The sequence below is a fragment of the Apium graveolens genome, chromosome 5 (assembly GCF_009905375.1).
Source record: "Apium graveolens cultivar Ventura chromosome 5, ASM990537v1, whole genome shotgun sequence".
NCBI lineage: Eukaryota > Viridiplantae > Streptophyta > Magnoliopsida > Apiales > Apiaceae > Apium > Apium graveolens.
This window is the reverse complement of record NC_133651.1, coordinates 295617303-295638825: the sequence shown is the minus strand read 5'-3', so window position 1 is coordinate 295638825 and position 21523 is coordinate 295617303. Positions and strand designations below refer to the sequence as shown.

At 34.4% G+C, this 21523-nt stretch overlaps 1 protein-coding gene across 1 annotated transcript; it reads left to right on the top strand.

The window, feature by feature from the left end:
* Positions 1–11966: 11966 nt before the first annotated feature.
* Positions 11967–20163, top strand: LOC141659180 (serine/threonine-protein kinase RUNKEL). The gene is made up of 10 exons (XM_074465950.1): positions 11967–12219; positions 12324–12413; positions 13738–13790; positions 13961–14036; positions 16171–16232; positions 16358–16436; positions 16540–16599; positions 16757–18373; positions 18615–19484; positions 19697–20163. The coding sequence occupies exons 1-10, from the start codon at positions 12172–12174 to the stop codon at positions 20057–20059; spliced, it is 3318 nt and encodes a 1105-aa protein (XP_074322051.1). The 5' UTR covers positions 11967–12171; the 3' UTR covers positions 20060–20163.
* Positions 20164–21523: the final 1360 nt, after the last annotated feature.

The window sequence follows — 21523 nt, the reverse complement described above, 5'->3', positions numbered from 1 at the left end:
ATTTTCAGTGATGGCAATTGCACTTGTGTTATCACAGAAAATAGGAACTCTATCCACTTGCAGACCATAGTCCAACAATTGTTTTTTCATCCATAAAATATGTGCACATCAACTGCCAGCAACAATATATTCAATTTCGGCTGTAGAAGTAGAAACTGAATTTTGCTTTTTACTGAACCAAGATACTAGCTTGTTTCCTAGAAATTGACAGGTTCCTATAGTGCTTTTTCTATCAATTTTGCATCTTGCATAGTCTGCATCTGAATAACCAGTTAGATCAAAGCCAGAATCTCTAGGGTACCAAATGCCAAGTTTTGGTGTTCCCTTGAGATATCTGAAAATTCTCTTTATAGCCACTAAATGAGACTCTCTAGGGTCAGCCTAAAATTTAGCACAAAGACAAGTAGCAAATATTATATCTGGCCTACTAGCTGTTAAGTACAAAAGTGAGCCAACCATGCCTCTATAGCTTGAAATATCCACAGACTTTTCAGTAGTGTTTAATTCAAGTTTAGTTGCAGTGGCCATGGGAGTTTTTGCAGATGTGCAATCCATTAGGTCAAACTTCTTTAAAAGATCATAAATTTATTTGATTTGACTGATGAATATTCCATCACTAACTTGATTAACTTGTAAACCAAGAAAGTAAGTTAGTTCTCCCATCATGCTCATTTCATACTTACTTTGCATTAGTTTGGCAAACTTTTTGCAAAGCTTTTCATCTGTAGAGCCAAATATAATATCACCTACATAAATTTAAACAAGTATACTAAAGCCATTAACAATTCTAAAGAATAAAGTTTTATCAGCAGTACCTCTTGTGAAGTGATTTTCTAAGAGAAACTTTGACAAAGTATCATACCAGGCTCTAGGTGCTTTTTTCAATCCATAAAGTGCTTTCAAAAGATAGTAGACATATTCTGGAAAATTTGGATCTTCAAAACCAGGTGGTTGACTGACATATACTTCCTCCTCCAAATCTCCATTCAGAAAAGCACTTTTGACATCCATTTGATAGACTTTGAAATTGGCATGGGTTGCATAGGCTAAGAAAATTCTGATGGCTTCAAGTCTTGCAACATGAGCAAAAGTTTCATCAAAATCTATTCCTTCTTGTTGACAGTAGCCCTTAGCAATCAATCTAGCTTTGTTCCTGACAACTATGCCGTTTTCATCCATCTTGTTTCTGAATACCCACTTTGTGTCAATTTGATTATTTCCTATAGGATTGGGTACCAGCTTCCATACCTTGTTCCTTTCAAATTGGTTTAGCTCCTCCTGCATAGCTAGAACCCAATCAGGATCCAACAGAGCTTCTTCTACCTTCTTTGGTTCTTCCTTTGAGAAAAAGCTGCTATATAGATATTTTTCTTGATTTGCTTTCCTTGTTTGAACTCTAGAAGATACATCACCAATAATGAGCTCAAAAGGGTGATCTGTAATATCACACATCGATAAGAATACGAGTATTTATGTCCTTTATATATATAAGTCAACAACTAATGTGTACCAAATTTCTAGCTTTTTCGGACTGACCTGTGGTGGGTTGTTGGGTCCGGTACACATTCGGTTGTGGGCTTGAGTGTTATAAATGGTATCAGAGCTCTGTCCGGCCGGAAGTGCAGAGGCACTGCCTGGATTCCGTATGTGTGTTTGTGAGATTGACAAGGACGTCGATCCCATAAGAGGGGGTGTTTGTAACATCCCACATCGATAAGAATAAGAGTATTTGTGTCCTTTATAGATACAAGTCAACAACTAATGTGTATCAAATTGCTAGCTTTTTCGGACTGACCTGTGGTGGGTTGTTGGGTCCGGTACACATTCAGTTGTGGGCTTGGGTGTTATATGATCTCTAGTCCATTTTCTCTATTGTGGTAGATTAGCTCTAGATGAAGAGGCCTCATTGTTGTCTTGATGATTAGAAGAGTTTTGATGATTAGAAACTCCCCCCGAGTTTATGGATCTTTGACTTGAAGATGTGGTTCTTTCTGACTGTGATCTTATTTGACTTTCACCTCCTACTGAGGGATCGACAGATGTTGTTCTTTGCCTGTCGACGGATGATGCATATTATCTTTCGACGGATAAAGCACTTGGTCTTTCGACGGATGTTGAATTATGTGCTTCATTATTTGTAGACTTTTTTGCATTGTCCTTGGATATTGATTCTTGATCACTATCATCATCACTATCTTCACACGTTATCTCCACATTGTCAAATTTGAGGCTCTCATGGAAATCTTCATCTTGCAGTCCTTCAATCTTTTTATCATTAAACAAAACATGTACAGATTCCATAACAATGTTGATTCTTAGATTGTAGACTCTATATGCTTTTCCAACAACATATCCAACAAAAATCCCTTCATCTGCTTTGGCGTCACACTTCCCATGTTGATCAGTTTGATTCCTTAGAATTTAGTATTTGCATCCAAAGACATGAAGAAAATTTAGAGTTGGCTTCCTATTCTTGAATATCTGATAGGGAGTCATGCCTTTTGCTTGATTGATCAAGGAGATATTCTCAGTATAATATGTTGTGTTCACAGCTTCTGCCCAAAAGTAAGTTGGCAACCTTGATTCTTCAAGCATAGTTCTTGCAGTTTCAATGAGTGATCTATTCTTCCTTTCCACCACACCATTTTGTTGTGGAGTTCTTGCTGCAGAAAACTCATGCATGATTCCATACTCTTCACAAAACACTCTCATCCCAGAGTTGTTGAACTCAGTTCCATTGTCACTCTTGATTCTTCTAACCTTGAAGTTAGGATGATTGTTAACTTACCTCATGTGATATATGATGATTTCACTAGCTTCATCTTTGGATTTAAGAAAATATGTCCAAGAGAACTTTGAAAAAGCATCCACAATTACTAGGCAATATTTCTTATTTGAGATAGACAACACATTGACTGGTCCAAACAAATCCATGTGAAGTAATTGTAAAGGTTCTTCAATATATGATTCAAGCTTCTTTTTGAATGATGCTTTAATATGCTTTCCTTTCTGGCAAGTATCACGCAATCCATCCTTTGAAAACTCCACTTGAGGAATACCTCTAACCAATTCTTTCTTGACTAGCTCATTAATGGTATTGAAGTTTAGATAGTATAGCTTCTTGTGCCATAGCCAATTTTCATCTTGACTTGCTTTACTGAGAATACAAGTTACAGATTCTGCATTTGTTGAGTTGAAGTCAGCTAGATACACATTACCTTTTCTCACTCCAGTGAGAACCACTTTGTTGCTCTTCTTGTCAGTCACAACACAGGTTTCTGTATTGAAAGTAACTGAGTTGCCCCTATCACAAAGCTGGCTGATACTCAATAAATTATGCTTGAGACCATCCACTAGGGCAACTTCTTCAATGATGATATTATCCTTTGAAATCAAGCCATATCCCACAGTATAACCTTTGTTGTCATCTCCAAAAGTAATACTTGGGTCAGCTCTTTCTCTAAAATCAGTGAACAGGGTAGAATCTCCAGTCATGTGCCTTGAGCAACCACTATCCAGATACCAAAGATTCTTTCTGTTTCCTGCACACATCAAAATCAAATCAAGTTGATTTTGGTACCCAAATTTCCTTGGGTCCTGCCTTGTTAGCCTTTTTCTTTGGTTTCCTAGGTTTGATCTCATTTGACTTGGGTATTTCAGATTCATCCTTTGTCATTTGAGTTGGACCTATGAGACCATTCATTGAAGCAGAATTATCATGCACATTTTGATTAACATGAAAAAGCATGCTATGTACAAATATGTTATTCCAGTAGGACATACTAAATGGCATTTGAGGCATACTGAATGCAGCATAATAAGGATTAGGTGTAAATGGCATATTAGCAAATTGTGCATTCATATTCTGTGCAGGCAAAACATTCATAGGCATTGCAGGCATGATAGTCATGTTGGGAAAAGAAGAAGGTGCAGACGTGGGTGCAGGCTTAGTAAGTTTGTAATTAATAGAAAGATGATTAATATTACCACACTTAACACAGATTTTTCTAGGAGCATATTTATCAGGTGTGCAGTTGTTATGTTTGTTAATTCCTACCTTCCTATTTCTATTATTTTTCCTTTTTGATTCTGTTTTAACCTCAATCTTTTCTAATCTCTCATTCAATTGCTTGATAGACAGATGACCAACATTGACTCTCTTTTCTTTTCTCACCTGACTTGATTCTCCTGGAACAAAGTTTTTAGAAACTGATCCATATTTTTCATTTAACTTAGCTAGCTTGGCTTTGCTAACTGGCTTTTTCTCAGCCAATGGATGTGGTTCCTTGTCTTTCGACGGATAGTCCTTTTGGTCTTTCGACGGATAACACTCATCATCCGTTGAATCCACATCCGTTGACAGTCCTTCAATCAAATTGGAATCAAGTTTCTCCTTGCTCTTTTTCCAGGCTTCATCACAAAAAGATTCTGTACCTTGAACTTTAGTAATTTGAGCATGGACATCTCTAGATGATTTCCATGCTTTGATTACTTCCGGTTCGCATTCAAGCTGCTTCCTTAAAATCTATTCTTTCTTTCAATTCTCAATTTTTCAAATGCAATAAATTGAGACTCTAGCACATTATTCCTCTTACTTAAAAACAAATTGTTTTCTTTAATTTTAGCATTTTTCTTAGTGAGGGATTTAAGAGTTACACGTAAATGATACAATTCAGTAGACATGTCATTGATAGCATCATTGCACTCAGATTTAGTTAAATGTGCTTGGTTGGTGGTGATTACCTGATTGCTAGATGAACTAACTTCTGCTTCATCTTATTTGGCCATTAGGGTTAGGTTGACATAGTTTGTTTCTTCATCTTCATCCAATCCATCAACTACCCAATCATTTTTTTGAGTAATGAATGCCCTTTCCTTTTGTTTGAGTAGCTCAAAATATTTTTGCTTGTAATCAACAGACTCTAACTTCTTTTTACCAGAATCAGGCTTTTTACACTCACTTGCAAAATCACCTGTCAAGCCACACTTGAAACACCTGAATTTAGACTTATCAACCATGTTTCTGTTTGACTTAGATGCTCCAAAATTCTTCTTGAATTTGAGCTTGGAAAATCTCCTGGATAAGAATGCTAGATGCTCATCTATATCATCCATGTCATCTTGGCTCAATTGTTCTTCATTTTCAGTTACCAGCCATTTACCCTTGCTTTCACAAACCCTTGAGTTTGATGTAGATTCAACAACTTCAACCTTCATCTCCTTCTCATTTTCTTGCTCAGCAACTAGTGCAATGGATCCTCCTTTCTTCCTTCCTTTCTCCATCTTTTCATTTTGCTCTATTTCAAGGTCATAGGTTTTTAGAATTCCATACAGTCTTTCCAAGGTGAATTCCTTGTAAACTTGAGAGTTTCTTAAAGAGACTGTCATGGGCTTCCATTCCTTTGGTAGAGATCTAAGGAATTTAAGGTTTGAGTCTTTTGTTTGATACACCCTTCCATGCAACTTGAGAGCATTCAGTAGCTTTTGCAATCTACTAAATATGTCAGTGAGTGACTCACTTTCTTCACAGTGAAAATCCTCATATTGCTGAATTAAAAGCTTCATTTTGTTCTCTCTTACTTGCTCAGTTCCATCACATATAATTTGGATTGTGTCCCAAACCTTTTTGTTGTTTTGTAGTTAATAATGTTATTAAACATATCACCATCAACACCATTAAATAGTATGTTCATGGCCTTCTTATCTTTCCTGACATGTTCAATGTCTAGATCAGACCATTCATGTCTGGGCTTTGGAACTGATGGCTCATTTCCTGTAGCAGCTCTCATAGGAACATGAGGACCTCTCTCAATGCAGTCAACATAAGCTTCATCTTGAGAAAGAAAATTTAGGTGCATCTTCACCTTCCAGTGGTGATAATTATCTTTGTACAGAAATGGATTTTTCATTCCAACATCCTTTCTGATCATCTTGTTGATTGTGGTGATCTTTATACTTTTTGTACTTCAAGAGCTTGCTCTGATACTAATTGTTAATCCCAAATAATGCAACAACAATTACAGAAGGGGGTGGGGTGAATGGACCATCCCCCGAACAACAAAAGACTTTTTATTCTGGCTTCTTTTTCTGATTTTAAGAATGTTCTAACTTAATAAATAACTGTGTTTGATTTTGCAAGAAATGCGGAATGAAAGTAAAATAAAAATCAGAACACAAAGCAATAAGACGCAAGGCTTTAAAACTTTCTGGTGGATTTGAAATTATCCACCATATATATATAGATATATATGTATATATATATATAATGATGAGAACTCTGTGATGCTTGAATAGCACACAACTGCTTACAAGTTGAACAACAAGAACAACTGAGAAATTCTTTACAGAATTTGATTTTTCTATTTCTCTAGTTTTTCTTTCTGACTTAGATAATTTTCAACTTGCTACTCTTGGTTTATATATTACCAAGTTACATGATAATAAGACAAGACAATAAGACAAACTAAATCTAATCTAATTTCATGCTGCTACATTACTCTATCCAGCATCTTTGAATATCTTCATAATGCATGAAAATGGTAATGCTTCTTTGTTCTCTAAATCCTGCAATTAGGCTTCCACATTCCATTTGCAAACACCCGATGCATGTGACTGTGTTGTCACTATCAACTGTTATTTTGAATATGATCATCCATCAGGACTATGATGGTCATCCGTCGGGAGCCTTGTTGATTATCCGTCGGTAGTCTTTGTAGATCATTCGTCTGTAGCCTTTCTGTCACTTGACTCTATTTCACTTATACAAAATTACAAAACATCTTATATTTACAATTAGCCAACCTATTCTGTATATCAATCTAGTAGTCAACATGACTTAAAGAATCCTACAGAATCTATCAATACATTGTTGTTTGCAGAAATGTGCTACAAGACTTATTGTTGCATAAGCTACACTCTCGATGGATGTTCAGTTGTCATCCGTTGGGACTATAAAGTTCATCCGTCGGGACTATTTTTAGAACATCCGTCGAGAGCTACAAAAAAACTAAGTTAAATCTACTAAGGTATTTTGTTCAACTTATCATCAAGTTCACAATATATTCTTAACAATAAACTTGTAAACTTACCAAGTCAAGACTATATCCAATAGTCTTAACTAAACTCTATATGAGTTGAAAACGCGCACTAACTTAGGAGTCTCCCTAAAATAATCTTATCCTAACTTGTTTCAGGGACCAAAACCTGTAGCTCTGATACCAACCTCTGATGCCCTCCTAATCCGAGGTCTAGATTCGGGAGTCACTTCTCATAATTAACACTATTATAACAATATAATTATTTAACCCCTTTAAACTACAAGGATCTTAAACAGGTTATGGTATGAAACAAGTTACAACTACTCACGAACAATATAAAATTATTACAGCCCTTAATAAATAGCCAAGGTCTTAACTCCGATTTGGAATTATACAATACAACCCAAAGGTACTGATAATAACAATATGATTCAAAATAGCTTACTCCCATCTATTATTCATGCATGTCCCCTACCTGAGCCGGTATAGAGATTCTAACAGTACGGTGAGGACCACTATAGATATTCTTAACAGCCGTGCCTAAGCGTGGCCATCTTCCTCATGCTTAATTGTCAGGGTTAGATAAATAACAAAGTGAGCTATAAAAGCTCAACAAGTAACTAAGTTAAACAAAAAGACTAAACTATTTAACAAAATAAGATAAGAGATAAGGTATTAGGGTTCTTAAAAGAGGTTTCAAGATCAGGTTCATTCCAAGGTAGTCATTCTACGATTATTATTTTATAAAAAACATTTCCTTTCTCAAGACTTTCATAAACTTTTCCTTTATCAAAACAATTCTTTTTAAAATAGTTCTTTTCATCAGAACTTTTCTTCCATTCATGAAATCATCTCATTTTCAAGAAAATAGTCCAATCATCTGGACATTACTTTACATAAAACATTTTTACTCAATTGGAGTGTATGACGCTCTGGACTGCACGTGTGATCAGCCACGTACAATCCCCATACAGGACTTTACATCCCTTCTGGATGTGAATAGGTACCCAAAATGCTATATATTCAGGCTTTGAAATGTCAACCCTCACTGGTCTTCATAGTGTGCCAGCCCTCACTGGTCTTCATAATGGACCGGCGTCACCCGACCACTTACACTTCCAATTAATGGAAATCTATAAAACGTAAATGGATATAAATCCTTCACTTTCAAAATGCTTTTCATTTTAAAATCTTTACCATACCTTTGAAATTATAGAGACTCTTTCAAGTCTGAAATCATTATTAGTTTCAATTCAATAAGCTTTGTCATATTGCAAGGGTATGTTATACCAAAACAATCAGTATTCAGAAAATCAAAGGTATTATCAACCTGAAAGAATTTGCAATGGAAATAAGGAATAATAATCCAAAAGGAAGGAAAGAAACAGGCTACATCATTGTACAAGGCTAATCAAAGGGTGATAGTATGTATTCAATCATAACATCAAATCACAACATAGGAGGTAAGGGTTGAAATGTTACTTGCCTTGTTCGTTTCCTTTCTTGTCCACAAAACCTACTTTGATGTCACCTAGTGGGGCCTTTCCTTTCCTAAACTGAGCGTTCTCACTTTCCGAATCTACACGCATAAAGACACTATTTTAGTATCTTTATAATCAATTGTCGTTCACCTTGAACGTTTAAAACTATTCTACCCATACGATATCAAATCCTGACTTGTATTTGTACATATTATCCCAACATACACAACATATATGGCTCACATACTTTGAAATTCAGTTCGGTAATTATTTTCAGAAACACGTATAACCGTCGTTACAAAAAATAGGGTTATCAGACTTTTTTTGCAAAATATTTCACCACAATTCGAAAATTTATTTTCATAAGTATTATAAACATATAATTATATTTTTGATTGGTATTCTCGATAATTACATGATACGTTCCCGTATTTCCGAAATTAATTTCCCAAAAATCGGGCAGCGTCTCCTTTGTTTATCGGCCTACCCGTCGAAACATAATCGACGTCATAATCCCAACCACAATCAATTAACTACCAAATACGATACTTAACTAAATACTGTTAATTTTCATTAGATTTAGGACTCAGAAACATCACTGTCCACCGTCGACTCGCCGAGGCTCATCGTCGACGACGGTAAAATTTGCGGGTACCCGATTAATTTCAGGTTTCCAACGCAAATTCCACCGATCACAACAATTTCCCGCATGAATAATTTATTTCATGAAAATCAGTCAATTATTCCCTGCAAAGATTAAAAAATTCCAGATCATAACACACCAACAACAATCGAAACCACAGAAGCAACAACACCGCAAGCTAACAGTCACCACCCACGCACATCACGCGCAAAAATACACACACATACACATAGTACACACATACAATACACATATATACGGACACATATATACATACAAAGCAACAGGGACGAGATAATCACCGGAAATAACCAGAGAAACAGAAGGCAAGGCGGCGACCCGAACGCCGGGAAATCGGCCGAAAAACAGAGAAAATGAGCAAGGGAAACTGGCGAAAAGAGGGTGGGGGAAAGATGAAGGAGGGGGTGAGAACAGAGGAAGGAGTAATCGAGAGATTAAGAGAGTGAAGGGAAGAGATTAAGAGAGGAGAGACAGGGAGAGAGATGTGAGACAAGAGAGAGTCGAGACCGTGATGTTTATCCCCTAAAAGACAAAGAAATGACTCACTCTTATGTTAAGCAAACACAATCACGTGTCCCTGCATCTCTTTTATACAATTTCTGGTTCGTTTTATGATAATTTAACGAACCAACCGTGCTTCAAAATTATCGAAAAATTGAAATTTTAATACCAAAAATCTCGAAATATTCAAGAGTTAATAAAATAAAAAATTCATAATTTAATATGAATTTTTCAAACGCGTAATATACCCGGATTTAACGAATAAACATGCGGGTGAATTTAATCCGAAAATTTTCCAAAATAATTTTAAAACTCTCGAAATATTAAAAACTTGATAATATATGAGTTTCATAATTTTTTAAACATTCTGGGATTTAATACTGAATTTACACTTAAATACAATCAGAAAATCATTTAGGAATAAATAATTGACGAAATATTGCTTTCCAAATTTTATAAATTCCCATAAATATTTATGGAAATTATAAAGTCACCAAAATAATTTTAGCAATAACTCCAATATTTATGAAATAAATCTTCCATAAAATCATTTCTAAAATACAAACAAACAATACGACTTAGCAATTAATAGTACAAATAATTCTTGAACAAACTGAGTCAAACTTCACATAATCACACCTTCCTAAATAGAAGCTTCATGCTTCCATTTAATTTCCATATTAAATCGTAAACATTCTCAATTTCCCATTCTCGTTATATATACAAAAACCCGATATCTTTATCGGTCATATCTTCACTTTATTCATTTATCGTATCAACATATACGGTTCACTTAATCATGTACTCTCACACACACATATATATATTTATTTTCTAATCCATACAAAATCACACATTCATATATAATATTCATAAATACAAGTCGCAAAATCCCCGGATATTACAACTAAAATAAAAAAATATAGCATTTTTGAAAAACAAACTAAAAATTTAAAATAAAATTTTATGAAAAGTATTTATAAATCATCCAGTATATTTATACTTAGGCAGTTCACAAACGGAACTGTTCGCGAACAAGTTCGAACTCGGCCCATTAGGAGTTCATTCGGCTCGGCTCGCTCATAAACTCGAGCTCGAGCTCGAACACATGAATGTGTTCGTTAAGTAAAACGAGCTCGAGCCAACTTTTACTATCTTCGGCTCGAGATCGCCTCGAGCTCGCTCGGCGCGAGCTCGCTCATTAAAAATCTAACAGTTTCTCCAAAAATTTATAAATACTTACACGTTTAGTTAGATATAGATATACAGAGAAATAGAAAGATTAAATGAGGATAAGGGTTATTGATTGAGCAGGATAAAAATGAAAACTACAGGATTTTTGCAGATGCGAAGAATGAAGACACATCACTCTACTTTAAACACTCATTATCTCTTGAGCATGTTTTTCACATCAGCGACAGCTTAATTCAAGTTCAATAAATTACAGCAACTTACATTTGTGTAGTTAGTAAACTATTTATCACTCAACTATTTATTTTGTATTGAAATCTACCCAATTCCGTTAAGTTTAACTTCATTCCGTTAAAACAACCGGAAAATGTGCTGCCGGAATTTGGGCAATCCAGAAACCGGAACCGTTCCGGTGACCTATCATTTTTCCGGCAAAGTCAATTCAAGGTCAAATCGGCTCTGTTTTCTATAATTTTTGTCCAAATCACTTTATACAAACTCAACAAACAACAATTACAACCAAAGTGCTTCTCGATGATTCCGACGAGTTATAATAAAAAATTCCGATGAGTTTAAAATCCGGTAATAGCAAAATTGATTCAAAACTCAATAAAACTTAATGCATATGAACCAATACACTCCTATAAGACTATTACACCAACTTATACTAGCAAATAATTATTTAATCAGTCAAAAAAAGAATAACACAAGTGCCGTCTACTTTTTCGGCGAACACAAAATTATAGCCCAAAAAATCACAAAATAAACACATGCGAACTCAAAATCGAACGATCTATACATTCATAACTTCAAAATTAATGAACGATTAACCAAAATAAAACCCTAAAATTAACTTTTTTTAGACAAAATTAACGAAATGGTTTAAAATGAAAATAAAATGTAACGTTAGTGACAAAAAAATAAAAAAATAAATTAAGTGGTAGATTTCTAAAGAAATAAATAGTTGAGTGATAAAAAAATCGATTTTCCCATTATATATTGATAAAAAATTTCAAAAATATTTGATAGACTGTTTTAAAACTACCGTTCATTATATCAATCCCTTTGCACAAATTTGATTTTTCAATTACACTTTATATTCCCGCCCACACACTCAAAAACAAAAAACATCTCTCTCTCTCTCTCTCACAGTACAATCCACATTTACATACCTATAGACACATATCTGTATGTATCTATCTCTACTTATAACAACTTCTCTAATCCATATCTCGATCTCTCCGATCTGTGAATCTGCATTTTTAATTTTGTTATTCACAATTTGAAACCCTAGATTATGAATCACTTTCACATCTACGAAGCAATCGGCCATGGAAAATACTCGGTATCGCTTTCGATTTCTTCTTATTGCTTTTAATTTGTTCTTATTTCAATCAATTTAGTATACATATAAGTATTTTATGTGTTTTTTGTGTTTTTTTAAATTAGACTGTGTACAAGGGGAGGAAGAAGAAGAGCATTGAGTATTTCGCGATAAAGAGTGTCGATAAATTGCATAAAAGCAAGATTCTACAGGAAGTAAGTTTTTAATTGAGCTAATCGATTCAGTTTATTTTGCAATTTGAAACTGAGTTTAAGTATATGTAGTGTAATTTTTGAGAAGTTTATCTGTTGGTAGATTTTGATACTGTTACCGTAACGTATGTGCTTGAAGCAGATCATAAGCTAATATTGCTAGTTTTTGTTTATTTATTTATGTACTAATTTGGAGTAGTTTGAGAGTTGGTTGTTTGTATGCTATGTGTTTGTGTAATTGATGTAGATAATTAAATTGCGGATTTTAGTGTTTTACTTCTAGTAACTTTAAAACATGACTCTGAATGCATTCTTGATATAAAGGAATAAATCAATTGAAAGTCAGCTGATATACGATTAATGATAATGTGCAAATGTAGAAATAACACCAGTTTCAAGACTATATGGATACAAAATATTAATAAAGTTTTTCTCGAATTTTAACTTTCTTTATTAATATACTCAAGTTGAATTAGAGTTGTATACTTGTATGTGTTTCCAGATATTGGTTTTGAGTTTAAATCCTGTTTACACTTTTCATCAGAGTTTCCTAATATTATATAATGAGATATTCAAGTAGAAAGTGCTTACTTCAAGTGTTACTGTTATATGTAAGTTGGCAGGAAAATAATTTATTTATTGATATTTTTTTTACAAGTTACAACACACTATTAGTCTATCACTATAAAACGTATGCTTTATATTCACAGTGATGTTATTTCTGGTTTATCTAATTAGTTTTGAGAAAAAATGCTTGATCAGATGGATGGCTCAAAATTCCAGGGAAGATGTTCACTGGTGTAAGTAAATAAAATAAAGATATGTAGATTTTTAGATCCTCGCTTTTTACTAAAAAAATATATTAAATTTAGTGATGCTGCCTAAATGGAATCTAGTCCTCTTAAGAAGATTATCACCAAATACTGCATTTGTTTTTTGAAGATATTCTGTTCTAATCATGGTTGCATTGAAAACCAAAGAGTTGATTGGCAAAAATACTTCGATGTATCATTTACTTGTAGTTGCATTTGAACGCTATGACCTGCCAAGAGTTATGACGTGGCTTGCTATATCTTTAGGTTGTTAAATAGAGTTTCTTATAATTCCATGGCACTATCCATATCAAGTATGGAAATATATCTAATGTACAGATATCGAATGAGGTCTTTATGAATCTGAACAAGTTACTAATTATGTTGTACAACAGTACAGGTTTTGAGGCGCATGGTCTTACACCGTAGACTATTTAAACATGTTACAATAATATTCATAATTCCTGTCACTTTACTCTTTGACTAAAATTCTTATATTTTGACTCTCAATGCAGGTAAAAATTCTTCACTCTCTAGATCATCCAAATGTTTTGAAATTCAATTCCTGGTAAGCCTGCTAAATAACTGGACAGAAATATGTTGGCATTTCTGAAAATATTTGATATTACATGTGACTGCATGTTGTCTGTTTGGTTAGTTATCAATATCAAAGCATGTCCAATAAGAGTTAGAGTTTGAGCTAATAAAATATGTGGTCTTGCTTGATTTACATATTAGGTATGAAACTACTGCTCACTTGTGGTTGGTGTTGGAATATTGTGTTGGAGGAGATCTCATGACCTTACTAAAGCAGGTATCTACGTGTACACATATCTAATTGCAAGTGATTATATATTAGTAGTCTATAATTTCTAGAAGAACCAGTGGCCATATCCGTTGATTTTGTGCCCTTACAGGCCGATTTGTTCTGCACAGCAAGCTTATAATATGTGCATGTCCAATATTGTATGCATAATTTTGGCAAATGAACCTGCAATACATTATGTATTATTTCATCTCAAATAAAATTAGGATAGGATAACTTTCGGTTTTAGTCATATTTTCTTGTGTACGTACTGTAATATTTGGATTTGAAGTGGCTTTAATTTATGCATATGTCAGAGTTGCAAGCTACTTACAACTTATTCCTCTGTTTCCCCATACCACCAGAGCAAGTACAAGGGAATAAGAAAATATAACATAATTACTTAGAGCAAGTCCAATGCTAGATGTAAAATGACTATAGTCATTGTTATAATTTGGCATCAAAAAATGTTTTTTGGTGCTACAATAGAACTTCAACTCCAATGCTAGTTGCATTTTGAAACCAAATAATTCCAAATTTAACTCATTTTTGTCTTTCCCTCCTATATCTTAATTAAAGTTTACCAATAAGCATGTCATTTATGGTTACTTGATGATGTGGCACGGATGCAGAAATGCATCCTTGGTTTCAAATTTAGAACCAAAGATGCATATATGCATATTTGCATCCAAGGATAGAACTCCTTTGGAGTTGAAATTTTTAGCATTTGGTTTCAAATTATAGAAATGACACCACTTATAGCATTGCATTGGACTTGCTCTTATAAGAAATGATGCACAAAAAGAAAAAAAATGACTAAATTTGTTTAAAACAGTCCATCTTTGCCAAGCCTTCCAAGGGTTAGTTTGTGTACATTGAAAATACACTTTAACCTTACTTATGGAGCATCTATTGTTTTCTGCTGGTTTATCTTTAATCGTACTTTGTAATAAAACTACTGCACATTTGATTCTGATCACAACAGAATTCTATAGCGTTATCTTTAAATTATTATATCTGAACATATAAATGTTTTTAGAAAAAATAAAATGAAGTACTCACTTTTCTTTTTCTGTAGCTAGAAAAGGAGTACATGCTTTGTTCTCTGTTTTGCTACATGTATTTTTAAAAATCAATGTATGTTTCTTTTGTTAGGTTATCAGCTATCTTATGAACTTAAGGTGTTAAGAAGAGGGATCAATCAATTGAATCAAAAGCCCATTTTTAACCCTCAAAATATATATAACACTTCCCCTCAAAAAGCCCATTTTTGGGTTGAAGAGGGGATTACGAATAATATATACCAATTTTTGGGGCAATATCTGCTCTAGTGTCCAAATTAACTAATTGAGAATAGTGGGGGTTGGAGGGAATCATACTCGAGACTCCCCATGTGATCTCATACCATGTTAAGTTACTGTCTCTCCTAAGAGCTGGCAACTTTAAATTTTTTACCTTACAAAAAAAAAGATTAAGCACATACTTTGTTCTTTTTAAAAACTTATATTTATACAATCATAATTAAAAATAGAACTTCAGAAATCGGTTAGGATCAAAATCAAATGTGTACTAGCTTTATGATAAAATTTGATGAAAAAACCTGTGAACAATGATAAATGTCCCCTCAAGTTAAAGTACCTGGCTCTTGCATTTTAATAGAGGAAATAGAAATCTAGAAGTATCATCTGATTGCTACTTTTTCTTATTTGTCCTTTTATTGACCTGATAATGGTTGTATAACATTGCCAAGTACCTAGAACATATAATTCTTTGTATGCAGTTGTACTGCTAAAAATAAATTTATCACTTTTCATAATTTATTGAGTACCTTCCAGTTTAAATGAAACTGTGTAAGCACTCACAAACTGATTAAACATTGAGTTGTTTGTAATTACAAAGATGCAAAAAGATTCATACAGCTAACAGTACAGATTCAAGGGCAATGTTACTATTTAGCCTTTTTTTATCTGACTGTTCTTTGTTCAATTAAATTTCTTTATTTTATTATTTATTTTTATATAATGATATTGCAGTTGTTTGTTTGAATTTGCATATTTCGTGGAAATTAACATCAGTAACCTTAATCTTTCTGTCAATTATTTGACATGTGCTCATGGCTTTCACATTAATGGCTGGGTTGTAGGACACTAAGCTCCCAGAAGACTCGATACATGATCTTGCCCGCGACCTTCTCAAAGCTTTGCAGTAAGAATCACTTTTTACTTATTAAACTTCATTTCAAATTTTACTAGTTATCGTGTGACTAGTTTAGTAATTTATATTAGTGTATGATTTAATTTTGATTCCTTTTTGTCAATATCCACTAACAGGTTCTTACATTCAAAGGGAATTATATACTGTGACCTAAAACCATCAAACATATTATTGGATGAAAATGGACGTACAAAGGTTTTCTGCTACTGTTTCATCATCAATTATGATTGGAGTTGTTAGATTGTATACCTTTTGCGCTTCACAGAAAGAAGTCTAATTTTATTTTTATGCCTCACAGCTGTGTGATTTTGGTTTATCGAGAAGGTTAAGTGATATATCCAAAACACCTTCTTCTCAGGTGTGCTTTTAAATACCTTAAATAAACCTGCGCAGTTGCACCATGTAGTCATCTTCGAATAGTACTATCTGCCATCTTTTCATGTTGTTTATTTTTGTATCTGCCGCCGTCAAACTTTAACTTATTTTTAATATTGTTTTCTGTTCTTTTGTTTCAGTTACCACAAGCAAAACGTGGAACTCCGTGTTACATGGCTCCTGAGTTGTTTCAAGATGGAGGAGTTCATTCGTTTGCCTCCGACTTCTGGGCCCTTGGTTGTGTGCTCTATGAGTGCTATGTAGGGCAACCACCATTTGTTGGAAAAGAGTTTACTCAGCTGGTCAATTCCGTTCTGTCAGATCCAACACCATCCTTACCTGGTACTCCAAGCCGTCCTTTTGTTAATCTAATTAATTCTCTACTAATAAAAGATCCCGCAGAAAGAATACAATGGACTGAGATCTGCGGGCATGCCTTTTGGAGAACAAAATTTACTATGCTGCAATTACCACCTCAGCCTGCTTTCACAAATATGTTGGAGTTTTTTACTAAGCCATATCTTTCAGAACAAAATAGTGACAAGCCGCTTCAAAATAAAACCCCACCGAGAAATCGGGAAAGAGATTCAAAAGGTCATTGCAGACAAGATGGAGGAAATGATACCCCAAGTAAAGGTATATCTAGTGCGAGAAAACCTCTTGCAAAAGCTTCTGCCAGAGTAGTTGATGAGAAGCATAGAGATCTTTCAAGTAACACTAGAAGGGTCAACCTTTTGAGACTCTCAAGAATAGCAAAATCAAATTTGCAAAGGGAAAATGAAAAAGAGAACTATAGAAGGCCATTGCCTAATAACTCTGATCATGACTCTGAAGTCAAGATTGAGAACACAGATATGGAACTTGATTTTGATGAAAACACCGAGGATGAAATACATGATGAGCCTGATGGGTCTGATAATTGTACTAGTAATCCTGAAGAAAGTACCCCAACCCCGAATTATGGCGAGGGTACTGTTGAAGAGATGGACATATCACCTGCTTCCAGCACACCTGTGCCCGATGACTCTAAAACACTTGACCAAGAATCCATGTTGGAACATATTGATGTGCCTGCTACTCCACCAAGCATCAGTCCTCAGCTCAAGACTCCAAGGATTAAGGAAGGTTCGAATTATGCTCCTGACTCTGATAATTCAAGATCACCCCCCGTCCTATCACAGGTGCTTTGGCATCCATCAGATCTTTCAGTTAGACCTGTTATGCCTAGCAGAAAGGCTGATAAAGGATCAGAGACAACACCTTCTCTTCCCTTTGAAGCACCTTCAGCATCTGATTTTGTTAAATTTTCCAAACAGCAGTTGGATGCATTCAGCAATAAGGTCATAACAATCATTAGTGGAAACACTGCTACTAGTGAGAAGCAAAACGTGATTAGATACCTGGAGATGCTAAGTAGCAACCCTGATGCTGCCAACATGTTAACTAATGGGTCAGTGATGCTTGTTATTGTCAAAATGCTGCGACAGTCAAAGGCTTCAGCTTTACGTGTACAACTTGCTTCGCTTATAGGCTTGTTGATCCGCCATTCTACTTATATTGACGATGATTTGTCCAATTCTGGAATATTAGGTTCGCTAACCGACGGTCTAAGAGACCGCCAAGAGAAGGTGCGGAGGTTCTCTATGGCTGCTCTGGGTGAGTTGCTCTTTTATATTTCTACTCAAAATGAGCATTCGAAAGACAATACTCAACCAGAATCTCCGTCGAAGGAGGTTCGACCGTCATCTGGCTGGCAGGTAAGCTTAATTTTTACAACTTAAGCTGATTGGTCTTATAATAAGTTTGTTATCTTTTCTGATTCTATAAACCATTTTAATGTATCAAGATGGTGCTGGGTGCATAATTTTTCAGTAATTATTTGCAGTTTTGTTCTGTGCACTTCAAGCAAAGCCGTAATTTTTTTTGTATTTTTTTACATAAGCCGTCCGTACTTTCATATATTGACTTCATTTCCTATATATTTGGTTTCCTGATCAGGTGTCAAGTGCTTTGATTTCATTGGTGTCATCACTGTTACGGAAGGGAGAGGATGATATTACCCAGCTTTATGCTTTGAGAACAATAGAAAATATTTCTAGTCAAGGAGCGCACTGGGCAACTCGTTTTACCAGCCAAGACGTTATTAATAACCTTAGTTATATATGCAAGGCCCCAGGTAAACAGGAGAGCATTAGGCTCACGGCAGGCTCTTGTTTAGTACGTCTTGTGCGTTTCAGCCCTCTAAGCATTCAGCAGGTTATCGAGAAACTTTCATTCAAGGATACAGCAGCAGCACTTATCAAGGGCAGTCCACGTGAACAGCAAATTTGCTTAAATTTGCTGAACATGGCTATGCTTGGGAGCCATATGTTTACAAACATTGGTCGTTATCTTCATCCAATGATAGAAGATAAGAATCTCGTCCCGAATCTCATGACCCTTATTGAGCAGGGAAGTAATGTCTTGAAAGGCAAGGTAGTGGTCTTTGTGGCTCTACTTTGTAAAAATTCAAGGAGGTTATTGACACATTTTTTCTGCAATCCAAAGTTCTTGTCGACTGTTGATAGACTGGTCAAGGAGAAGGACAACTATGTGCAGCAGTGTTCTGATGCATTTTTTAATGTTGTGGCATCAGTTATTCCTGGCTTACTGGACACTATAACCGGAGATATTCAGCTACTGATGGGAGGGAGACGACAAGGGCATGTCAATACCCCAACTAGTAGAGCTGCTCCAAGAAGTAGTATTCACTTGTTTCCAGTTGTTGTTAATCTTGTTGCAAGCAACTCTTTTAGGCGCAAGGTCATCAATTATCAGGTTCTGCAGCAGTTGGCAAACCTAATCAAATTGGCAGAGTCACCATTCCAGGTATAAATCTTTAGTTAAATTTGGGATTACCGTTTCTTCTAATTTGTCAACTTTACCCCTGCAATTAACTACTACACTAAATATTGGTGAACATGGTTAAATAACTTATTATCAGCCCTCAAAAGTCAAAACTCGTGTTTGAGTACATTCTGCTACCCCTTATCGATATTGCATGACCGTTTTTCTGGTTAACGCACTTCTTTCACTTTCAGGGGCGTGATGAGTTCCAAGCAAACCTTTTACGCACAATTGAGTCCATTACCGAGGAGACATACATAATTAGTGAAAATCCAAAAATCTTTATTTGCAACATTCTTCCCACTTTATCTGTAACTTACAAGGGGCAGAAAGATGGAGATGCCAGATTTTTATGCTTGAAGATTTGGTTTGATGTGATAGATGTAGTTCTTTGCGAATTGTCAAGAGATCATCAAAGTATAGAGGATTTGAAGTCAACATGTAGCAAATTTTTTATCCCTCTATACCCAAGCTTGAAGGAGGATGAAGATCCAATTCCTATATATGCAGAGAAACTTTTTGAGAAGCTTGTTCAATTTGATCTTCACCATGCATGAAATCATTGTTTGTTTTCCTTGTAAAATACACTGTAATTTATTATTACACTTCGTTTCATGGACAGGATGCATCCTTTATATAATAGGAGGACATTGTTCCTGGATATTTTGGCAGACCTCTGAATAGTGAGGATAGTCATTGCAAAATTCAATTTTGTCTGAGCTGTTCTATTTCCCACTCTCCAGTCAAAAGTTGTTACTACTTCCCTTTATCTTCCAGTTCGTTATACGAACTATATAGTTATATTATATTCCCTCGTATGGATAATCCCTAATGTGAAATTTATATCTATACTATCTATCTATCTATACTATATTATTATAAACAGAATAGCCTCTATTTGGTAGTTACTCGGTACAGTTGTTTGGTAGTTGCTCGGTACAGTTGTTTGGTAGTTAGTCGGTACAGTTGTTTGGTACGACAAATAACAACCGTTAGATCTAAAGTCAAAAAAATGAGAACCATTGGATACAATAATAAAATATTATTATATTAATATTTAAACTGCTCTCATTGATTCAAGTTCGAACCTCGTCAACAGCTTATTATATTTAAACTTTTATATTCTTTATTTAAACAATATATTATATTATATTATTTATTTTCAGTCAAGTCTCAAATTATTATAAAACATATATTGTTATAATTTATTATATTTTTCGATTTATTTTTCAACTATTGAAAATTATATTATAAAATATATTATTAAAAACTATCGAATGTTAAAAACAATCGGTGCATCGCACGGGTTATAGGCTAGTAGTTATATTATATACCTTTCACAAAAATGAATTTCACAAAAAGAATGATTTCAGTTGAAAGATTATAGTAATAAATTCGATTATAGTAATAAATCCGTCTTCAGTACACAATTTTAATTTAGCTACGTACTTTATCCTTTTGAAAATAAATTCTTCTCGCGAATCCTTTTTTTGTAACTTTCACTTTTGTTACCATATTTCTATTACATCTGGAACTTAATAACTAATTGTAATTTAAGCAATGATTGCAAAAGAGATCCAACACTTATTAAGCAGTGTTTTGTTTTCGAATCAGATTTTGAACAAATTATATTTGCACAATGTAATGTTTAGGAATCTGGACGCACCTTGATCACTAATATGATTTTTTAACTTGTTAAACTTTTGAATTTAGTTCGATGAAGTTTTTGTTTAACTCAAGTTGCTGAAGTTGGGGACCTATTTGTGAAGAATGTTGGTTATTAAACTCTTAGAGGTTTATAATTACAAGTAAAAAAAATGGATTAAATAGTGATTAACTACGTCTAAGAAATTCAATTAGGCCAATTATTAAAAATTTGATGTGAAATGATCATCAATTAATTAAATTTATTAATTTGTTAAAATTGAAATTACCTTAAATTGAAAAATGATAACATACAGGGATTGAGCCCGTTTTGCACTCAATATGATTACTAAAATTTGCCATTTAGCTCACTTAAT

Bases quoted from the DNA above. Each gene is read 5' to 3' on its own strand.
- LOC141659180 (XM_074465950.1), top strand. From the start codon at position 12,172: ATGAATCACTTTCACATCTACGAAGCAATCGGCCATGGAAAATACTCG. The intron at 16,233-16,357 runs GTAAGAATCACT...ATCCACTAACAG, and splicing joins GACCTTCTCAAAGCTTTGCA to GTTCTTACATTCAAAGGGAA. The intron at 19,485-19,696 runs GTATAAATCTTT...TTTCACTTTCAG, and splicing joins TGGCAGAGTCACCATTCCAG to GGGCGTGATGAGTTCCAAGC.